An 18,190-nucleotide genomic window follows, 5' to 3' on the forward strand; every position below is an offset into this window, starting at 1 on the left:
CGGTTTGCTTGGCCATGCCCGGGCTATGTCCTGCCACTGCCTCCCAACCTCCACCTTTGCCACTGGGTAAAGCAGCGGTGGAGCGCTCTGTCCTGGGGGGAAGCAGCAGTGGCAGTGGAACGCTCCATCGGGTGGGGGGGAGTAGTGGAGGCTGGGTGCTCTGTGTGTGGGGGGAGAATCTTTGCAGGAAACTGGTTCTTACATTATTTGATTCACAATACTGGCTATAATTGCCACCGTGCGACACCCACCAGCATGAGATTTATTTTGCTGTTTGCCCCTCAATAGGCCAACCATGGACAAATCATCCAAGAGAAGAAAAAATTCGGAAGAACACAGAGTGTTTAATGATGAATGGGCACATTCATTTGCTTTCACCACTGACAAGACTGGTTTACCAGTATGTCTAATATGTGGTGAGAAATTTGCAAACAACAAGAAGTCTAATGTTGCAAGACATTTCCAAAATAAAACACAACCTTTGCTGAAAAATACCCAGAAGGAGAAGAGAGAAAAAAAGCCGTTTCAGAATTGATGCAGAAGGTTGATCAGAGCAAGAATCAATTTAAGAAGTGGGTGACGTCTGCAAGTTCAACTACATATGCTAGTTTTGTGGCTGCTCAGGAAATAGTCAGGCACGGGAAGCCGTTCACAGATGGAGAATATATGAAGGAATCATTCATTAAGATTTCAGAACATCTATTCTCAGACTTCAAAAACAAGAGTGAAATTGTGGAGAAAATCAGAGATATGCCCCTCTCTGCGAAGACTGTTAAAGACAGAACCCTAAAAATGGCAGAAAACATCACCAGACAGCAAATTAAAGACATCAATTCAGCTGAGGCATACTCAATTGCCTGTGATGCATCCAAAGACACAGGTGATATTGAACAAATAGCGCTGTTCTGCCGATATGTGAACTCTGCTGGGCCACAGGAAGAAATGTTTGAGTTGATACCACTGAAAGGCCAAACAAGGGGAGAGGACATCTGTGAGGCTGTCTTGGATTATTTTAGAACCAATGAAATCAACACCACCCACCTTGTGTCAGTGGCTACTGATGGGGCACCGAGTATGACAGGAGCGCAGAAGGGCTTTGTGGCTTTACTGCAGAAGTCGCTGGGTAGAAAGCTGCTAACATTTCATTGCATCCTGCACCAAGAGGCATTGTGCGCTCAAACATTTCCTCCAGAATGCACAGACGTGATGAACCTTGTCATTCAGATTGTCAATAAAATAATGGCACAAGGTTTAAATCACCGTCAGTTCCGTTTGCTACTAGAGGAGGTGGAAAGTACGTATTCTGATCTCCTGCTGCACAACAAAGTCAGGTGGCTGTCCAGAGGGGAGGTGCTAAAACGCTTTGCTGAGTGTCTGGAAGAGGTGAAAACGTACCTGGGCAGCAAAGGGCTCACCTATCCTGAGCTGGAACATCCAGGGTGGCTGGAAAAGCTGTACTTCATGGTAGATATGACAGCACACCTGAACAAGCTGAACACAAGTCTTCAGGGTAAAGGAGGCACAGCCCTGCACTTGCTGGAGGAACTTATGGCATTTGAACGCAAGTTGACAGTGTTTGACAGAGATTTACAGAGAGGTACACTGTCTCACTTCCCCTCTTTGAGAGAGTTCAAACAAGGTAGCAATGTGATAAATTCAGAGTATTTGCAGTCTGCAATGATTGCAATGCAAACATCGTTTGGGAAGCGATTCTGTGAGTTCAGAGAGGAAAAAAATACATTATCTTTCCCTGTCACTCCCCTGACCAGCGATCCATCTGCATTGAATATGACTGCATTTGCAGGTGTAAGTCAACCTGATCTGGAGATGGAACTTGCAGACATAGCCGACAAAGAGATATGGGCATCAAAGTTCCAACGCTTGACAGATGCTCTTGAAGATGTTGCCCGTCAGAAGGCCAGTCTTGCACTGAATCACAAATGGAGTGATATTGAAAACCTTCCCAAACAGGACAAGCTTATATTTGATACATGGAATGCCCTCCCCAGCACGTACAGAAATATGAAGAAATATGCATTTGGAGTCCTGTCAATCTTCGGATCTACATATGTATGTGAACAGGTCTTCTCCAGTATGAACTACATTAAAAACAAATATCGCTCACACCTCACAGACAACAACCTGCAATCTTGTTTAAAAATGAAGGTGACGTCTTACAGCCCTGATATGCAGGTGCTGTGTGCTGATGTTGAGAAGCAAAAATCACATTAACCAGGTAAAATAATTATTTTAATTTGCTATTATTTTGCAAATATATATTTGATGTTCTTCAGAGAAAGAGTGCTTTTTTTATTCCTTGCCAGCTGACTGCACACTCCACTACAGATGGACTGGCAGACGGGCAGATGGACTGGTGGACGAGCAGACGGACAGACAAGCGGACGCATGGGCAGATGGACTGGCAGATGGGCACATGGACTGGTGGACAAGCAGACGGACGGACAAGCGGACGCATGGGCAGATGGACTGGCAGACGGGCACGGACTGGTGGACAAGCAGACGGACGGACAAGCAGACACATGGGTAGATGGACTGGCAGACGGGCACATGGACTGGTGGACGAGCAGACGGACAGACAAGCAGAAGCATGGGCAGATGGACTGGCGGGCAGACGGGTGGACAGATGGACAAAACGACAGAAGCAGACAGCATTTTGGGTTTGCTGCAGGCGGATAAGTTAAGTTTGGATTTTTATTTCATAAATATGAGGACTCAAATAGACATTGAGTATTATATTTGAAATTAACATTTAACCCAGTGTCTTTTTTTAGAGTTCAAAATGTTTCTGTTGCATGCTGAAATAAAAATTGGCTATTATTTTGCAAATATTTATTTGATGTTCACTGAAATAGACCTTTTTTATTCATTGTCAGCTGACGACACTACAGTACAGACATATGGACTGGCAGATGGGCAGATGGACAGGTGGATGGGCAGACGGATGGACAGATGGACAGACGGGCAGATGGACGGATGAGCAGGCAGATGGACTGGTGGACAGATGGCAGATGGACTGGCGGGCGGATGCGCGGATGGACAGACAAGAGGGTGATGGGCAGATGGACTGGCAGGCAGATGGGCGGGTGGGCAGATGGGCGGACGGACAGAATGACAAGCAGACAGCATTTTGGGTTTGCTGCATGGGGAAAAGTTAAGTTTGTCTTTTTATTTAATAAATATGAGGAGGACTCAAATGGACATTGAGTATTTTATTTGAAAGTAAACCTTCGACCCAGTGACTTTTTTTGGAAGTTCAAAATGTTTTTGATGTATACAGAAATAAAAAATTTTCTTTGTAGAAGTTCATTGATTTCATAAATTTTGCAGCTCCCAATGTTTTGTTTTTGGTGAGAAACGGGGACGCCAGGGTGTTCAAATCTGGGTGGGCTCCCAGCAAACACGCACCAAAGAAGTGATGGGAAAAGGGGGGGAGCGCCCCGTTTCTTCTTCAGGCAAAAACTCTGTGCTGAAGCTGGATTGGGGAGGGGGATGAGGAGGAGGAAGAGCTGTGATTGACAAACTGCCAGCCAAACTCTTTGGGAGTGGGGGCGCAGGATGGAGAGGAGGGCAGCTTGCCTTGGAGAAGGAGGGGGGAGCCAATTTTAAAGGTTGTCCAGCTAAAAGGGAGCAAAGAATCTGGGCTGGAGTGCCTTGGAAAGGCGAGCAGGCAGCGCATCTGCACGGGCTGGTTGGGCTTTCTGCAGGTTTTGCCTGCAATTAAGGCAGGGTGTTTTCTGGCTCAGGGGAGGCTGAGGGGAGGGGGAGCTGCTTGTGGGGGGGACATGCCTGCTCACATAAGTGCAAATGTGTTTCTTCTGCATGGAAGCTGCTTTGCTGAAGGTTTCTTCTTTCCTTCCTTTTCTTCCACATTCTTCGCCTCTCTGCTTTGTTTCGCCTCTGGGGATAGAGGGGGAAATTTACTCTGCACCTTTTCCTCGTGTTTGTGTGTGTGTGTGTGTGTGTGTGTGTGTTTGAAGCGTCTGTTTGCCTGCCTGGCAAGGCGGGGGAAATTTGCTCAGCCTCCTCTCTGGTGTATGTCTTGCTTAGGTAAGCTCCACTTTAATGAAATCCTGTTCTGTGCACGTGCATGCACGTGCGCATGCGCACGCGTATTTTGCGGCTCCCAGGGGTTTTTTTAGTGAGAGAACCGGTTCCAAGTGGCTCTTTCACCGATTCAGGTTGCTTACCCCTGGTATACACCTATGGCAATGTCATTTTTTCCCCTTTTATATTGACCCAAATACATTCAAGTTTACAGTTTTCATCATTGTTGTGCTCTATTTCTGTAGAGATAAAGTTATTTCTTATATAGAGAGCAACTCCACCTCCTCTTTTGTTTAGTCTATTTCTTTTAAATAATTTAAATCCCTCTAGCTGTGTGTTCCATTTGTGGGTTTCGTCCCACCATGTTTCTGTAATGGCAACAATATCATATCCGCCCAGAATGTGTCTTTTGGTGGAAAAATTGAATGTCTTTAGTTAAATAATTTTGTTAAAAGATTGGGATATTCGTTTTGTGTGCTCTTGCTATATGTCAATGCTGCAACGAACTTGGCTGAAGCCATTTCTGCTTCATTTTTGGTTGCCACAATAATGGGAGGAGGGAGGAGTGATTCTAAAGTTAGACTAAACAATAAATTGTCCTGTGGGAACCAAGGTCATTGCTGCTTGGGTTTTGGTGGGTGAGCTTTCCATTAGAAAGCCCGCCAAAGTAATTTATTGGGGAATGTGATTTATGACACAATAATGGGGTTGGAAGTTCAACTTTGTAACTTTGTAACATTTGGGAGAGAACTCCAGTCTTAGTTTCACTTTTGATGCCGATACTTTGTAGCCAATAAGTATGTTCCTTAAGGAAACCTTTTATCTTGGAGTTCTGTTTTTACTGGTCTGATCTATGGAACCATGACACTATAATTTTAATGTGCTTATTAGTGTCTTTGCTTACACTTTCTGTGCTCAAAACACTTTCTTGTTCAAAACAGTAAGCAGTTAAACATACAATAATCATTTACATTTGTAATATTTTTTCATTTATATTTATATGGTCTTATATACTCTTTGAATAAAATACAGATTAATAAATTCAGATTTCACAGTTGTTTGGCTTTGTCTACAATACTGTATTTTCCCAGGTCTCCTAAACTTCAATTGTAGCCTGATTTTGCAGCACAGAATGCATTAGGAACATAAATTCCAAAATTTCTATCAAACATAATAAGGCAAGCAGTTCAAAAGGGGAGATAACTGGAACTGAAAATCAAATCAGAATCAAAGTGAAAAGATTGATTGACAAGTGTAGTAAAATTTCCCAGTGAGCTAATAAAAACTGGATCTCGGAAATATGGAGAACAATCTCATGAACACATTATAACATAGTAGTGAGTATATCAGAATATGTGTCTGACATCTAACACATGAATGTTAAATATGAAGCTTTTTGTTAAATAAAGTTAAGAACTGAAGCCATACTTCTTTCTGTCCCCATGCAAGAATTAGCTCCCTATTAAACTTGATAAAGTAATTTAACTTAATCCCTGAGTTAAGTATAACAGTGTCAACAGCCTTGCATCAAGGATGAATGACAACTGATTTACTCACATTGAAGAATCTCCACAAATATGATCATACAGATATATTTCTTAGTGCTGCACTTCACCAATAACTCACAAAAATGAGTAAAATTAATAACTGATATAAGTTAGAGACAAAGAGATAGTGTGAGCCTCAGAAAACGATTTACTCCTTTACTATGTTTTAATAAATAGTGATATTTGTGTAGCAATACTGTTATATAATTATAGGGAAATTATCCAGAGATTATCACTCTGACAACAGGAAAAGAGCATTTCAAGCAAAGATTATAAAAATTATATAAAAAGGCAAGTCAAACTTTCCCCTCTTTAGGGTGAGTCATTTCTCGTGACCTTATCCAGAAGGTGCTTCTTTTTGTTGTATCTTGTTATAATTAAGCTTTCACATATTTTTTTATAATTGCGAATTATAAATAGTTTTTGCAAAGTTAATTGAGTTTTTTGTAAGGACTAGCTGATTGGACAGAATTACTTGTCATTAGTTAGATAAGCCATGGGGAGATGCATTTTGTATTATTATTTTTTTAAGTCATTCGCATTGGGGTAATTATCTTCCTCGAATGATGTGCAGAAGTACTAGACTGCAACCAGCTACCATCATTGTTTCCTAATGTGTCTGGGATTTCTGGATTGCTTGTGTGACTTATCCAGTTTTGGCATTAGTTTATTTCCTTTCTTCCTTTTAATTTACTGTTACGGATTTACTGTTATTTACAGGTAAATAGCTGCCATAAGTACCAGGAAAAATGTATTAGATAAGTATTTCTCAATACTTACATAAGTACAGTACTTGTCTTTGCATTTGAAAACTTGCTTAGCTCTTCACCTGTTTCTCTTACTGTAGTTAGCATGGTTGTTCATGTCAGTTCTGGTTGTTGAGCATGTAATTTTGGAAACAGAGTACATAAGCTGTAAATTGCTGTAGCCTTCTCTGATCTTCTTAATAAGTTTCTGCTTAGTAATTTATGTTAGTACTCAGACTATGAGCCATTCCTTTGCAGCTATAAAATTCTTTATCATACTTTGCTTTATATTTGAATCTTTCCACTAATGTCTGCTCTCAACAATTGGTGCAAATAATGTTAGAACATAAATTTGCTCGCACTACACTAGTGCATTTAAGACATCTTGGCAACTAAAAAGGTAAAGATAAAGGTTCCCCCGCACATGCGTGCTAGTCGTTTCCAACTCTAGGGGCCGGTGCTCATCTCCGTTTCAAAGCTGAAGAGCCAGCGCTTTTCCGAGTACGTCTCCATGGTCATGTGGCTGGCATGACTAGACGCCAAAGGTGCACAGAACGCTGTTACCTTCCCACTGTAGTGGTCCCTATTTTTCTACTTGTATTTTTACATGCTTTTGAACTGCTAGGTTGGCAGAAGCTGGGACAAGTAACAGGCGCTCACTCTGTTACATGGCACTCGGGATTCGACCCGCCAAACTACCGACCTTCTGATCGACAAGCTCAGCGTCGTAACCCACTGAGCTACCACGTCCCTTTCTCTTGGCAACTTTTGTTGTTTGTTGTTAGTTGCGAAGTCGTGTCTGACCCATCGCGACCCTATGGACAACGTTCCTCCAGGCTTTCCTGTCCTCTACCATCTTCTGGAGTCCATTTAAGCTCACGCCTACTGCTTCAGTAAATCCATCCAGCCACCTCATTCTCTGTCGTCCCCTTCTTCTATTGCCCTCAATCTTTCCCAGCATTAGGCTCTTCTCCAGTGAGTCCTTCCTTCTCATTAGGTGGCCAAAGTATTTGAGTTTTAGCTTCAGGATCTGGCCTTCTAAAGAGCAGTCAGGGTTGATCTCCTCTAGGACTGACCAGTTTGATCGCCTTGCAGTCCAAGGGACTCGCAGGAGTCTTCTCCAGCACCAGAGATCAAAGGCCTCAATTCTTTGGCGCTCAGCCTTTTTTATGGTCCAACTTTCACTGACATACATTGCAACTGGGAAGACCATAGCCTTGACTATACGCACTTTTGTTGACAGGGTGATGTCTCTGCTTTTTAGTGTGCTGTCTAGATTTGCCATGGCTTTCCTCCCTCTTTTAATTTCTTGGCTACAGTCCCCATCTGCAGTGATCTTGGATCCCAGGAAAATAAAATCTGTCACTACCTCCATTTCTTCCCCATCTATTTGCCAGGAATTGAGAGGGCCGGATGCCATGATCTTGGTTTTCTTAATGTTTAGTTTCAACCCAACTTTTGCACTCTCCTTCTTCACTCGCAACAAGAGACTCTTCAGTTCCTCTTCACTTTCTGCCATTAGAGTGGTATCATCTGCATATCTTAGGTTGTTGATATTTCTTCTGGCAATCTTAATTCCAACTTTGGATTCATCTAGCCCTGCCTTTCTCATGATGTGCTCTGCATATAAGTTAAATAGGCAAGGCGACAGTATGCAGCCTTGCCGGAATCCTTTCCCAATTTTGAACCAATCAGTGGTTCTGTGTCCAGTTCTCACTGTTGCTTCTTGGCCTTCATATAAGTTTCTCAAGAGACAAATAAGATGGTCTGGTACACCCATCTGTTTAAGGACTTGCCACAGTTTGTTATGATCCACACAATCAAAGGCTTTAGCATAGTCAATGAAGCAGAAGTAGATGTTTTTCTGGAACTCTCTAGCTTTCTCCATGATCCAGCGTATGTTGGCAATTTGATCTCTAGTTCCTCTGCCTCTTCGAAATCCTTCCTGTACTTCTGGTAGTTCTCGATCCACATACTGCTGAAGTCTAGCTTGTAGGATTTTAAGCATAACTTTACTAGCATGAGAAATGAGTGCAATGGTGTGATAGTTTGAACATTCTTTGGCACTGCCTTTCTTTGGAATTGGAATGTAAACTGAACTTTTCCAATTCTGTGGCCACTGTTGAGTTTTCCAAATTTGCTGGCAAATTGAGTGTAGCACTTTTACTGCATCGTCTTTTAAGATTTTGAATAGCTCAGCTGGAATACTGTCACCTCCACTAGCTTTGTTGTTGCTCATCTTTTCTAAGGCCCACTTCACTTCACATTCTAGGATGTCTGGCTCGAGGTCAATGATCACCTCATTGTGATTATCAGGGACGTTAAGCTCATTCTTGCATAGTTCTTCTGTGTAATTTTGCCACCTCTTCTTAATCTCTTCTGCCTCTGTTAGGTCCCTGCCATTTTGGTCCTTTATCATGCCCATTTGTGCATTGAACATCTCTCTTCATCTCTCTTCATCTCTCCAATTTTCTTGAAAAGATCTCTGGTCCTCCCTATTCTATTGTTTTCTTCTATTTCTTTGCACTGTTCATTTAAGAAGGCATTCTTATCTCTTCTAGCTATTCTCTGGAATTCTGCATTCAATTGGGCGTATCTTTCTTTTTCTCCCTTGCCTTTCGCTTCCCTCCTTTCCTCAGCTATTTGCAAAACTTCCTCAGACAGCCATTTTGCTTTCTTGCATTACTTTTTCTTTGGGATGGTTTTTGTTGCTACCTGTTGTACAATGTTGCGAACCTCTGTCCATAGTTCTTCAGGCACTCTGTCTATCAGATCTAATTCCTTAAATCTATTTGTCACCTCTACTGTATATTCAACAAGGATATGATTTAATTCATACCTGACTGGCCTAGCGCTTTTCCCTACTTTCTTCAGTTTAAGCCTAAACTTTGCAATGAGAAGCTCATGGTCTGAGCCACAGTCAGCTTTTCATGCAAGACTTGGTAAAATCTGGAAAAAACTAATCTCTACTTGTGACCTTCAAAGCTTTAACAATAGAGAACAGCTGTGACAAACAAGAAAACAATCTGGGCTGCAGATAAAGTGAGACTTACAAACTTTAGTGAACAAAAAAAGAACTTTTTTGAACTCTCTGGATTATAAGCATCTATTTAACTCTGACCTCAAAGATATTTCCAGAGGGGGAGGAATTTGGATTCTTGGTTATCATGGAAAATCAGAGATTTATAGAAAGAACTTACCAAGAAAAAATAAATGTGTATGAAGAGGAGACATATGACATGTTGCAACTAATTCAAACAACAATGATTTCAAACCACAAAGAAATCCAAAATAACTTTGAAAATATAAACCAACTCATCTCTAATTCAACTTTACAAAAAAATTCAGGAAAATACAACAGAGAAGGACAGATAAAACACATAACTGAATACAAATCTGAGGATAGAGACTTAAAGACAGATTCCTACAAAACAAAGATGCATGATTTAATCCAAGTGGGAAAAAACTTACAAGAAATACTGGATTTGGAAAAGACAACCTATATTTCAACACCACAAAATAAACTTTAGGATAGGAAAAAAGACTGGATAAAATGGACTGTAGAAATGTCAGGGAAAATACTAAAACTAGAGAGACAAAAAATGACAAGAGAAGCAGAGAGAAAAAGAAGGAACAGGATTGTTAACAAAAATAAATAGGCAAATGCCTTTAACAAATGCCTTTACCTTTTATATCTACAGTAACACCTATAAGAATATGGAAAGATTCTTTGACTCAGCAGAACATATTGATTAAGAAAGACATTGGGCAAAAGAAAAAGGCTAAAGTGAAAATTAAGAAAATAGATGATGGGGCCTATCAGAGACAATATTCAAAAAAAGAAACACCTATTTGAGAATGGTTAAAAAAACAGGAAAATTTTGGATGTGAATTTGACTTTATGAGGAAAGAGATCCTCAAGTAATATAGTACTGTCTTTTTCTTTCTCCTTTTTCTTTTATTTTTGGATATGAGTAATATAAAAGAGTTGGAATGGCCTATATAAAGGAAATGTTTTAGATATCTAAAGGTGATTGATTTTAAGAAAATTATAAATGGATTAAAATGTTTTGACTAAAAGCTAAACGACTAGAGGATTAGATTTATTAAATGGAATATTTCAAGATTAAACATATTTTCAATTATGGTAAAAAAGAAAAAAAATTGGAAATAAATATGTGTTAGCTTATAGGAAATAAGGATTTTAAGTAACATATTAACTTTTTATTTTATTTTTCTTATTCTTATTCTTTCTCTTTTTAGTCTTATTCCTTAAGAAAGGTAAAAGTATTGGGTTGGTTTACATGAGAAAAATAGGTTTAAATACATTAAATGTAATTAACTCTAAGATCTTAACCAGTAAAAATGTTTAGAACATCTTATTTTATTTCTTGATATAAGTAATATAAAGAGGAAATCAAGTAAAGCTATCATGTGGATTATAGATTATAGAATTTAATTGTTAGTGAATGTTTGTTAAATGTAAACCCAGACAACACACTGTCTACCGAATATTAAGGAGATTATGTTAAAAAAAATAATAAAACATATTTTTTTAAAAAAATAAAAAATACTTTATCAAGAAATATCATTTAAAAACAAGGAAGATCAAGGGAGCAATAAAATAATAAAGCAACAAATAACAAATACTGCCAAGAAGATCAGCAGATTTGATGTTCGAACTGTACACCATAGACAGAATCTCCAATTTCAATCAAATTCCCTGCCGTTGGTCAGGGAATGTCGACTGGCAGCCCCCAGGGGGAGAGCATTCTCTGTGGGCGCGCCTGCCATCTGGAATCAGCTCCCTGTTGAGCTCCGGATGGCTCCCGACCTTCACTCTTTCCGCCGCGACCTGAAGACTTGGCTATTCAAACTTGCTGGCCTGGACTGAGGGACTGAGATTTTAGATTTAAAATTTAAAATTTTACATTTTAGAATGTGTTTTATTGTTTAGGGCTACTTGGTTTAATTTATTTATAAATCCAAATAATAAATAAATAAATAAATAAATGAATGAATGAATGAATGAATGAATGAATGAATGAATGAATAAATAAATAAATAAAAACAGTTGTACAAAGCCATTCACGGTGAGATTACAATGAACCAGTCAACATCTGACAAAGAAGAAATGGTGCAGTTCTGTTATGTAGGATAACCTGAAGCTTCGATAAAAGCGGAGGATTAAAAAAAGAAGCTGAAATGAAAAATATATCGAATGGTGCACAAAAGGGCAAGGTAGATAAAGAATTTGTCAGCACTAGGAAAAGATAAACTGCATCATTTTTTCATTGAAACAATTAGTCTACATCCATTCACTGCCAAACAGTTTAATATACTACAAAAAGGTGAAATTGAAGTGTTTAACATCTGGCAAACCCTACTTGATAATAAAAGATATACAAAAGGGATAGCACCAGGAAGTTACAGGACAATTACTTGTTTAAGCAACTTTCAAACTACCAAATGTGCTAGTTGAAACAGCATCTAGTTGAAAACAAGCTCTTTCCACTTGAGAAGAAACAAACTGCCCAAACAGTAGAGGAACAAAAGTTCCTAACTGACAGTGATTTTGGAAAACTGCAAAAGTAGGAAGACCAACTTGAATATTGCTTGGATAGATTGCATAAGTGCATAACCAATTATTGACTCTCTGCCATATAATTGGATAATCAAGTGCCTAAAAATAACAAGAGTCAGCAGAAACATCACAAGCTCTGTGGAAAAATCAATGGTACAATGGAAGATATAACTGCTGATCAATAGCAATAGACCAGGTGAGATTAATATCAAGAGAGGAATCTTTCAGGAAGACTCACTATCACTAGTATTGTTATCATTGCATTGATTCCTCTGTCCATAGTACTGAATAACTCAGGCCATGGCTATCAAACATCAAAAACATTTGCCAGCCTTTTTCACCTCCTTTACATAGATAATTTGAAGTTATATGGAAAACCACCATCTGAGATAAAATCACTGCTCAGCACTGTCCATATATACAGGCAAGACATTGCAATGGAGTTTGGATTGGACAAATATGCCACTGTCAACATCAACAGGAGAAAAATAGTGAAAATTGAAGTATTCAAGATGCCCTATGGAAATAACATCAAGAGTCTGGTACAAATACCTGGGCATCCTTCAAGCTGACAACATCAAGCACACTAAAGTCAAGAATAAGATGGAAAGTGAATACATCATGAGATTGCAGAATATCTAAAAGTCCAAAGTCAATGGATTGCATTAGACTCAAGCCCTGTAAAGGAAGACCAGAAAAAAATAATGACAATGAATCATGCCTTTCATCCACACATCAATGTTGACAGACTCTACTTACATTTGACCATAGATGGGCTTGGAATATTGCAACTATATTAGATAATTGAAGATGAAAAAAGGGCATTACAAGAATTTCTAAAGAACTTTGAAGATGCATGAAGCTAATCCACCATGAAGGCTTACTGAATACTGAACAGACCAAACTGACCTAGAAGAGAGACCAAATGAAAAGAGACATGGCAAACACACAGAGAGAGACACACACACAAAGCTGACAGGCAAAACAGGTAACAGCAAGATCTGGCAATGGTTAAGAGCAAGAAAGTTGATGAAGAGACAGAGGGATTCGTTTTGGTTACATAAGATCAAGCATTGAGAAGAAATGCATAAATAGCCAAAATTGAGAAGGCAGCAACAGATGGTGCTACCTCTGCAAAGAAACTGATGAAACAGTAGACCACCTAGTTAGCCACTGTGAAAACATCACATAAATAACAGCATGACAAAGTAGCAATAGTGGTGCACTGAATATCTGAAAGAAATATTTGCTTGCAGGCAAGAACTGGTGGGAATCACAAAGCAGATGAAGTAATAGAAAACAAGAATGCTCAGGGACTTTAGAATTCAAACAGGCAAACACATAACACCCCAGACTTAACAACTGTTGATAAGAAAGACAAAGTCTGGATAGTGGATGTGGCAGGACTGAAAAAAGCAGATTAGAAGAGAAAAAAACTGGAGAAAATCATAAAATACAAGGCAGTAGAAATAGAATGCAAGTAGAAATCTACTGCAAGTAGACAGAGAATAACTGGGGCACCTGATAAGCACCTTGAGTGCAATCCCAAAACATTTGGAACACCACGTGAACATCATCAGTCAGTTGCAAGAAGCAGCTTCCATTATGCAACAATGTGTTTAAGAACATCAAAGAACATCTGTCTCTCCCAGGCTTTTGAGAAGAACTCAACAGATGGGTAAAAATGTCAAATGCAGTCTAAACATCTGCTGATGGTATGACCAATCATAATAAATTAAATTGACTTGCTGCCCAATTCCCAGCAACTTAAAAATGTTTAAAACAAGAAAACAAGAAAAATAACAAGAAACAAAAAAATGGGTAAAGACGGATGATGACAAAACCAGATAGGGACAAAGGAAAAGAACAAAGTCTAAAAGGAGGCTTCATCCACTGTCCCCAAAATCCTAGGTGAAAAGCCAGGTCTTGAAAGCCTTTGAAGGCGAAGGCTCTTCAAACACCAACAGGATGGGGGCATTTGAATGTTAAGAGGAACCTTATTCCAGAGAGCAGGAACTACTATGGAGAAAACACACTTTTGGGATCCCAATAGATAGTATTGTTTGTTCAAAGGAACCTGGAGTGTGCCAACCCTGCCTATGGGAGATAAGTGGTCCTTCAAATAGACATGGCCTAAGCTGTGTAGGCTTTATGGGTAACAACAAGTAGTTTGAATTACACCTGTGAGCAAAGTGGGAAACGGTACAGTTTGCCAAGCAGTGGTGTTATATAGCCATATTGTTGGGGGCAATTAAGCTGACTTTGTAATAATGCCACTTGGTGTGTGTGTGAAAGCCCTAATAAGCAGGCATATACATAGAATGAAGGCTATTGCTAAGCTTGTAAGCCGCCCTGAGTCTTCGGAGAAGGGCGGGATATAAATGGAATTAAAATAAATAAATAAATAAATACTGAGGCTTGCCCATCACTGACTGTGCTACTACCTTCTGAACTAGCTAAAACTTCTAGATACTCTTCAAGGGCAAGCCTATGTAAAGTGCATTGGAGTAATCAAGCTGTGAAGTGATCAGGTCATGTGTAATTGTCTGAATGACTTTTCTTGTAATTCTGCATTTTCATTTTAAAACTCTAATAATGACATTTTTCTTATACTATGAACTTGGACTGTTTTTTTTTCTTATCTGATTATATTACACCATATAAATATATCAACTATTTCTAATAGACTCTAGGTACTTTAATGACAAGATGTTTGGTCTTTTTCTTCCAAAAAATCATCATAAGCATCTTATAAAGCAGTGGTTGCAAACAGGTTAAAAGAAATCCCAGACTTGCAAAGGAATTATTCCTAACATCCTAAAAACACCACTCCCCTCAGATTTTTATGAATTTGATTGCTACTCTTATGTTCTTGTTTTTGCTATTTTTATTGGATGCTTATTAATTTCACCGCTATTTGACTTTTTCAAAAACATAGAGCTCAAAATTTCTAGATAATAAAGCATGCATGTATATTGTTTTATTTCATTATTTCTTTTCATTTCATTTTAAAGTTTGCATAGTTCTGGGCTTTAAGTTTTACAAAATGATGTCATTTTAAAGTGCAAATCATGGAGAGGGGTTACACATTTGTGAAGACAGCAGAGACTACTATTGATGGCGGGAGGAGAAGGTAAGGCTATATCTTATGGAAACACAAGATTTGGGGGTGGGGAACATCTGGTTCTTCTGGTGCTGCCAAACTACAGTTCTTTATACTGCATGAACTGGAAAAAAGGCTCTGAAAATATCTACAGACCCCTCACTTCCTGGACATAAACTGTTTCAACTTCTTCCCCCAAGATGACACTATAGGTAGTAGCTAGTAACTAGTAGCTTTTCTAGTATCATTCCATGTTTTGACAAGTCAAATTGAAGCTAGACTTTCTGGACCTTATAACATCACTGAAGGTAGTAGCTGTTTTAGAAAAGTCACTGATTAATTTCATAGATATTCAAAAATATACATCCAATGTATATTTGAATACACACAAATATATATAATATTGTGTATATTTCTATGTGTACATATTGCTCAATTATTGGATATTGCCTGGACAAGCCCCTGCAGTTTTCCTGGCAAGATTTTACAGAAATAGTTTGCCACTGCCTTCTTTATCCTAGGGCCGAGAGAACAGAGAACACGACTAGCCCAAGATTACCCAGCTGCCTTCATGCTTGAGGCAGAACTTCTACAAAATCCAGCTTTTAGTTTTTAGCTTTAGCTTGATGGTTTAACCACTTCTCTCTCTCTCTCTCTCTCTCTCTCTCTCTCTCTCTCTCTCTCTCTCTCTCTCTCTCTCTCTCTCTCTCTCTCTCTCTCTCTCTCCATATTCTTCTCATATTTGGGGTGACTGGTTCTCCCTGTCAATGGGAAAGCTAGCAGGAAATTACAAGTCCAAGGTCAGTGGACAGGTAGAGGGTTGCTGCTGGGGGTGGGGAAGAAGAAGCAGGGGCTTGCACAAGAGAGTGGCACAGGTAATCAGGATGCACAAGAGTGCAAAGGGGCTGCCCAAGAGATGTAGCACAAGTCAGGGAGGGTGTGTGGGGGCATGAGTGTCCAGGGTAATGTAAGTGTAGAAGGACTGGGCAGAATGCGGATATGGGAGAGAGTTATCTGAGCAACTTTCAACCTTCTTAGCTGACTTCCCCACTAACTTTCTCCCTGCAAGCTTCCCACAAGGAAAATCAGTGGGAAAGCCTATAGTGAGTCGGAAATGGTCATTCTATTGATCTATTTAGGTAAGTAAATATCTCTGAAATAATGATACAACGGAAACAATGACACAACATTTCACAGATGATCTAGTTGTGTACTATTAATGGCAGGATGGCATTGTGTCTTAAAGCAAACCAACATCTAATATGAATACTGTTCATTCTAATACTGCAATGTATTTTTAAATAGAATTTATAAGGCTGCCCAACTCATAATTTATGGTGATGTACAAATATAAAACAAAAGTAAGATCAATTTAGCAAGTTACTATAACAAATCTCAGGGGTTGCCACAAAGAAGAGGGAGTCAAGCTATTCTCCAAAGCATCTGAAGGCAGAACAAGAAGCAACAGATGGAAACTAATGAAAGAGAGAAGCAACCTAGAACTAAAAATAAATTTCCTGACAGTTAGAACAATTAATCAGTGGAACAACCTGCCTCCAGAAGTTGTGAATGCTCCAACACTGGAAGTTTTTTAGAAGAGACTGGACAACCATTTGTCTGAAATGGTATAAGGCTTCCTGCCTGAGCAGGAAGACCTCCAAGGTCCCTTCCATCATCATCATCATCATCATCATCTTTTATTCATTAGACATGAACCTCAGTCAACTGAACATTCAAATTGACTGGCGCTGATGGTTGACATGGGTTGCTGCCAGCATCCTAGGTGTCAACCAGGTACCTCCTTAAAATGTAAGATGTTCTGAGGAGTGCAGTTTTTTGTAACATTGCTGCAGTTATTGCAGAAAGCTGCAGTTTCTTGATGTATTTTGCAAAGTTTTTGGACATAGTTCCCAGTGCCCCGATGACAATGGGTATCACTGTTACGCGTTTCATCCATTAATTGCGCAGTTCCGATGGCCAGATCACAGTATTTTGTAATTTATTCCAGTTCTTTTTCTTCGACTCTGGCATCTCCTGGTACAGCGATATCAATCAGCTGTACGCTTCAGTTCGCTACAACTGTGATATTTGGTGTGTTGTGTTCCAAATGGTGATCTGTCCATATTGAAAATCCCACAAGATCTTCACCCTCTCATTCTCAACAACTTTTTCTACCCTATGTTCCCATAGGACACAGGCAAATCATATTTTTTACACAATACCCAATGGATTAATTTAGCAACTCAGTCATGTCTAGTTTTGTAATCAGTTTGCGCGATTTTGCTGCACTCACATATTAGATGTGAAACAGTTTCAACTTTGTCATTGCAAAGTCAGCAATTTGGATTGTCAGTGGATTTTTGTATCTTCGCTTTCATGGCATTAGTTTGTAGTGCTTGCTCTTGAGCATCCAGTATTAAGCCTACTGTTTCTTGATGGTTCCCATCGTAAGCCATGCCCATGTCAAGTTGTTATCACATTTTCCTTCAATGTTTTTCAAATGCTGTCCATGCAAAGCTTTGGTTTTCCATCTATTTAATCTGTCATCCAGCCGTTTTCCCTTATATTCTGCCTTTGTTTGTTATTTTTATAATGCTCTCTGTTTCCACAGCCTGCAGCAGTTTTTCTGCACTTTGATTCACATAGTCATTCAAACTTTGTTTTTCTTCTTCTACAGTTTGGTGGATTTGCAATAGCCCTCTGCCCCCTATTTTTCTTGGCAGGTACAACCTGTTGATGTCACTTTGTGGATGTAGAGCGTGGTGCATATTCAAAAGTTTACGCGTTTTCCAGTCTAGGTTTTCTAGTTCAGCCAAAGTGCAGTTGATAATTCCAGCTGAGTAGCGTATCACTGGGACTGTTCATGTATTAATGGCTTTAATTATGTTTCCAGCATTCAGCTTTGATTTTAATATTTTGCGGACTCTTCTGATGTATTCCTTTTGCATTGACTCTTTGACTTTTCCATTCAAGATGTTATCTGCTTCCAATATGCCTAGGTATTTCTAACCGTCATCCTTTGCTAGTGCTTTCACAATACTTCCATTTCCTAGTTCTATTCCATTTTCCCCATTTTTCCTCATTGTATGGATAATATAGCACATTTTCCAAATCCAAAGTTCATTCTGATGTCTTTGCTAAACAG

The 18,190-nt window shown here is 39.3% G+C and overlaps 1 protein-coding gene across 1 annotated transcript; it reads left to right on the forward strand.

The window, feature by feature from the left end:
- Positions 1 to 534: 534 nt before the first annotated feature.
- On the forward strand, positions 535 to 2,232 carry LOC308679004 (general transcription factor II-I repeat domain-containing protein 2A-like; the record flags this gene model as incomplete). Its single annotated transcript, XM_081346240.1, has 1 exon — positions 535 to 2,232. The coding sequence occupies one exon, from the start codon at positions 535 to 537 to the stop codon at positions 2,230 to 2,232; it is 1,698 nt and encodes a 565-aa protein (XP_081202366.1).
- Between the last annotated feature and the right edge of the window lie 15,958 nt (positions 2,233 to 18,190).

This window comes from Vipera berus (assembly GCF_964194415.1).
Source record: "Vipera berus genome assembly, chromosome: Z".
Classification (NCBI taxonomy): Eukaryota; Metazoa; Chordata; class Lepidosauria; order Squamata; family Viperidae; genus Vipera; species Vipera berus.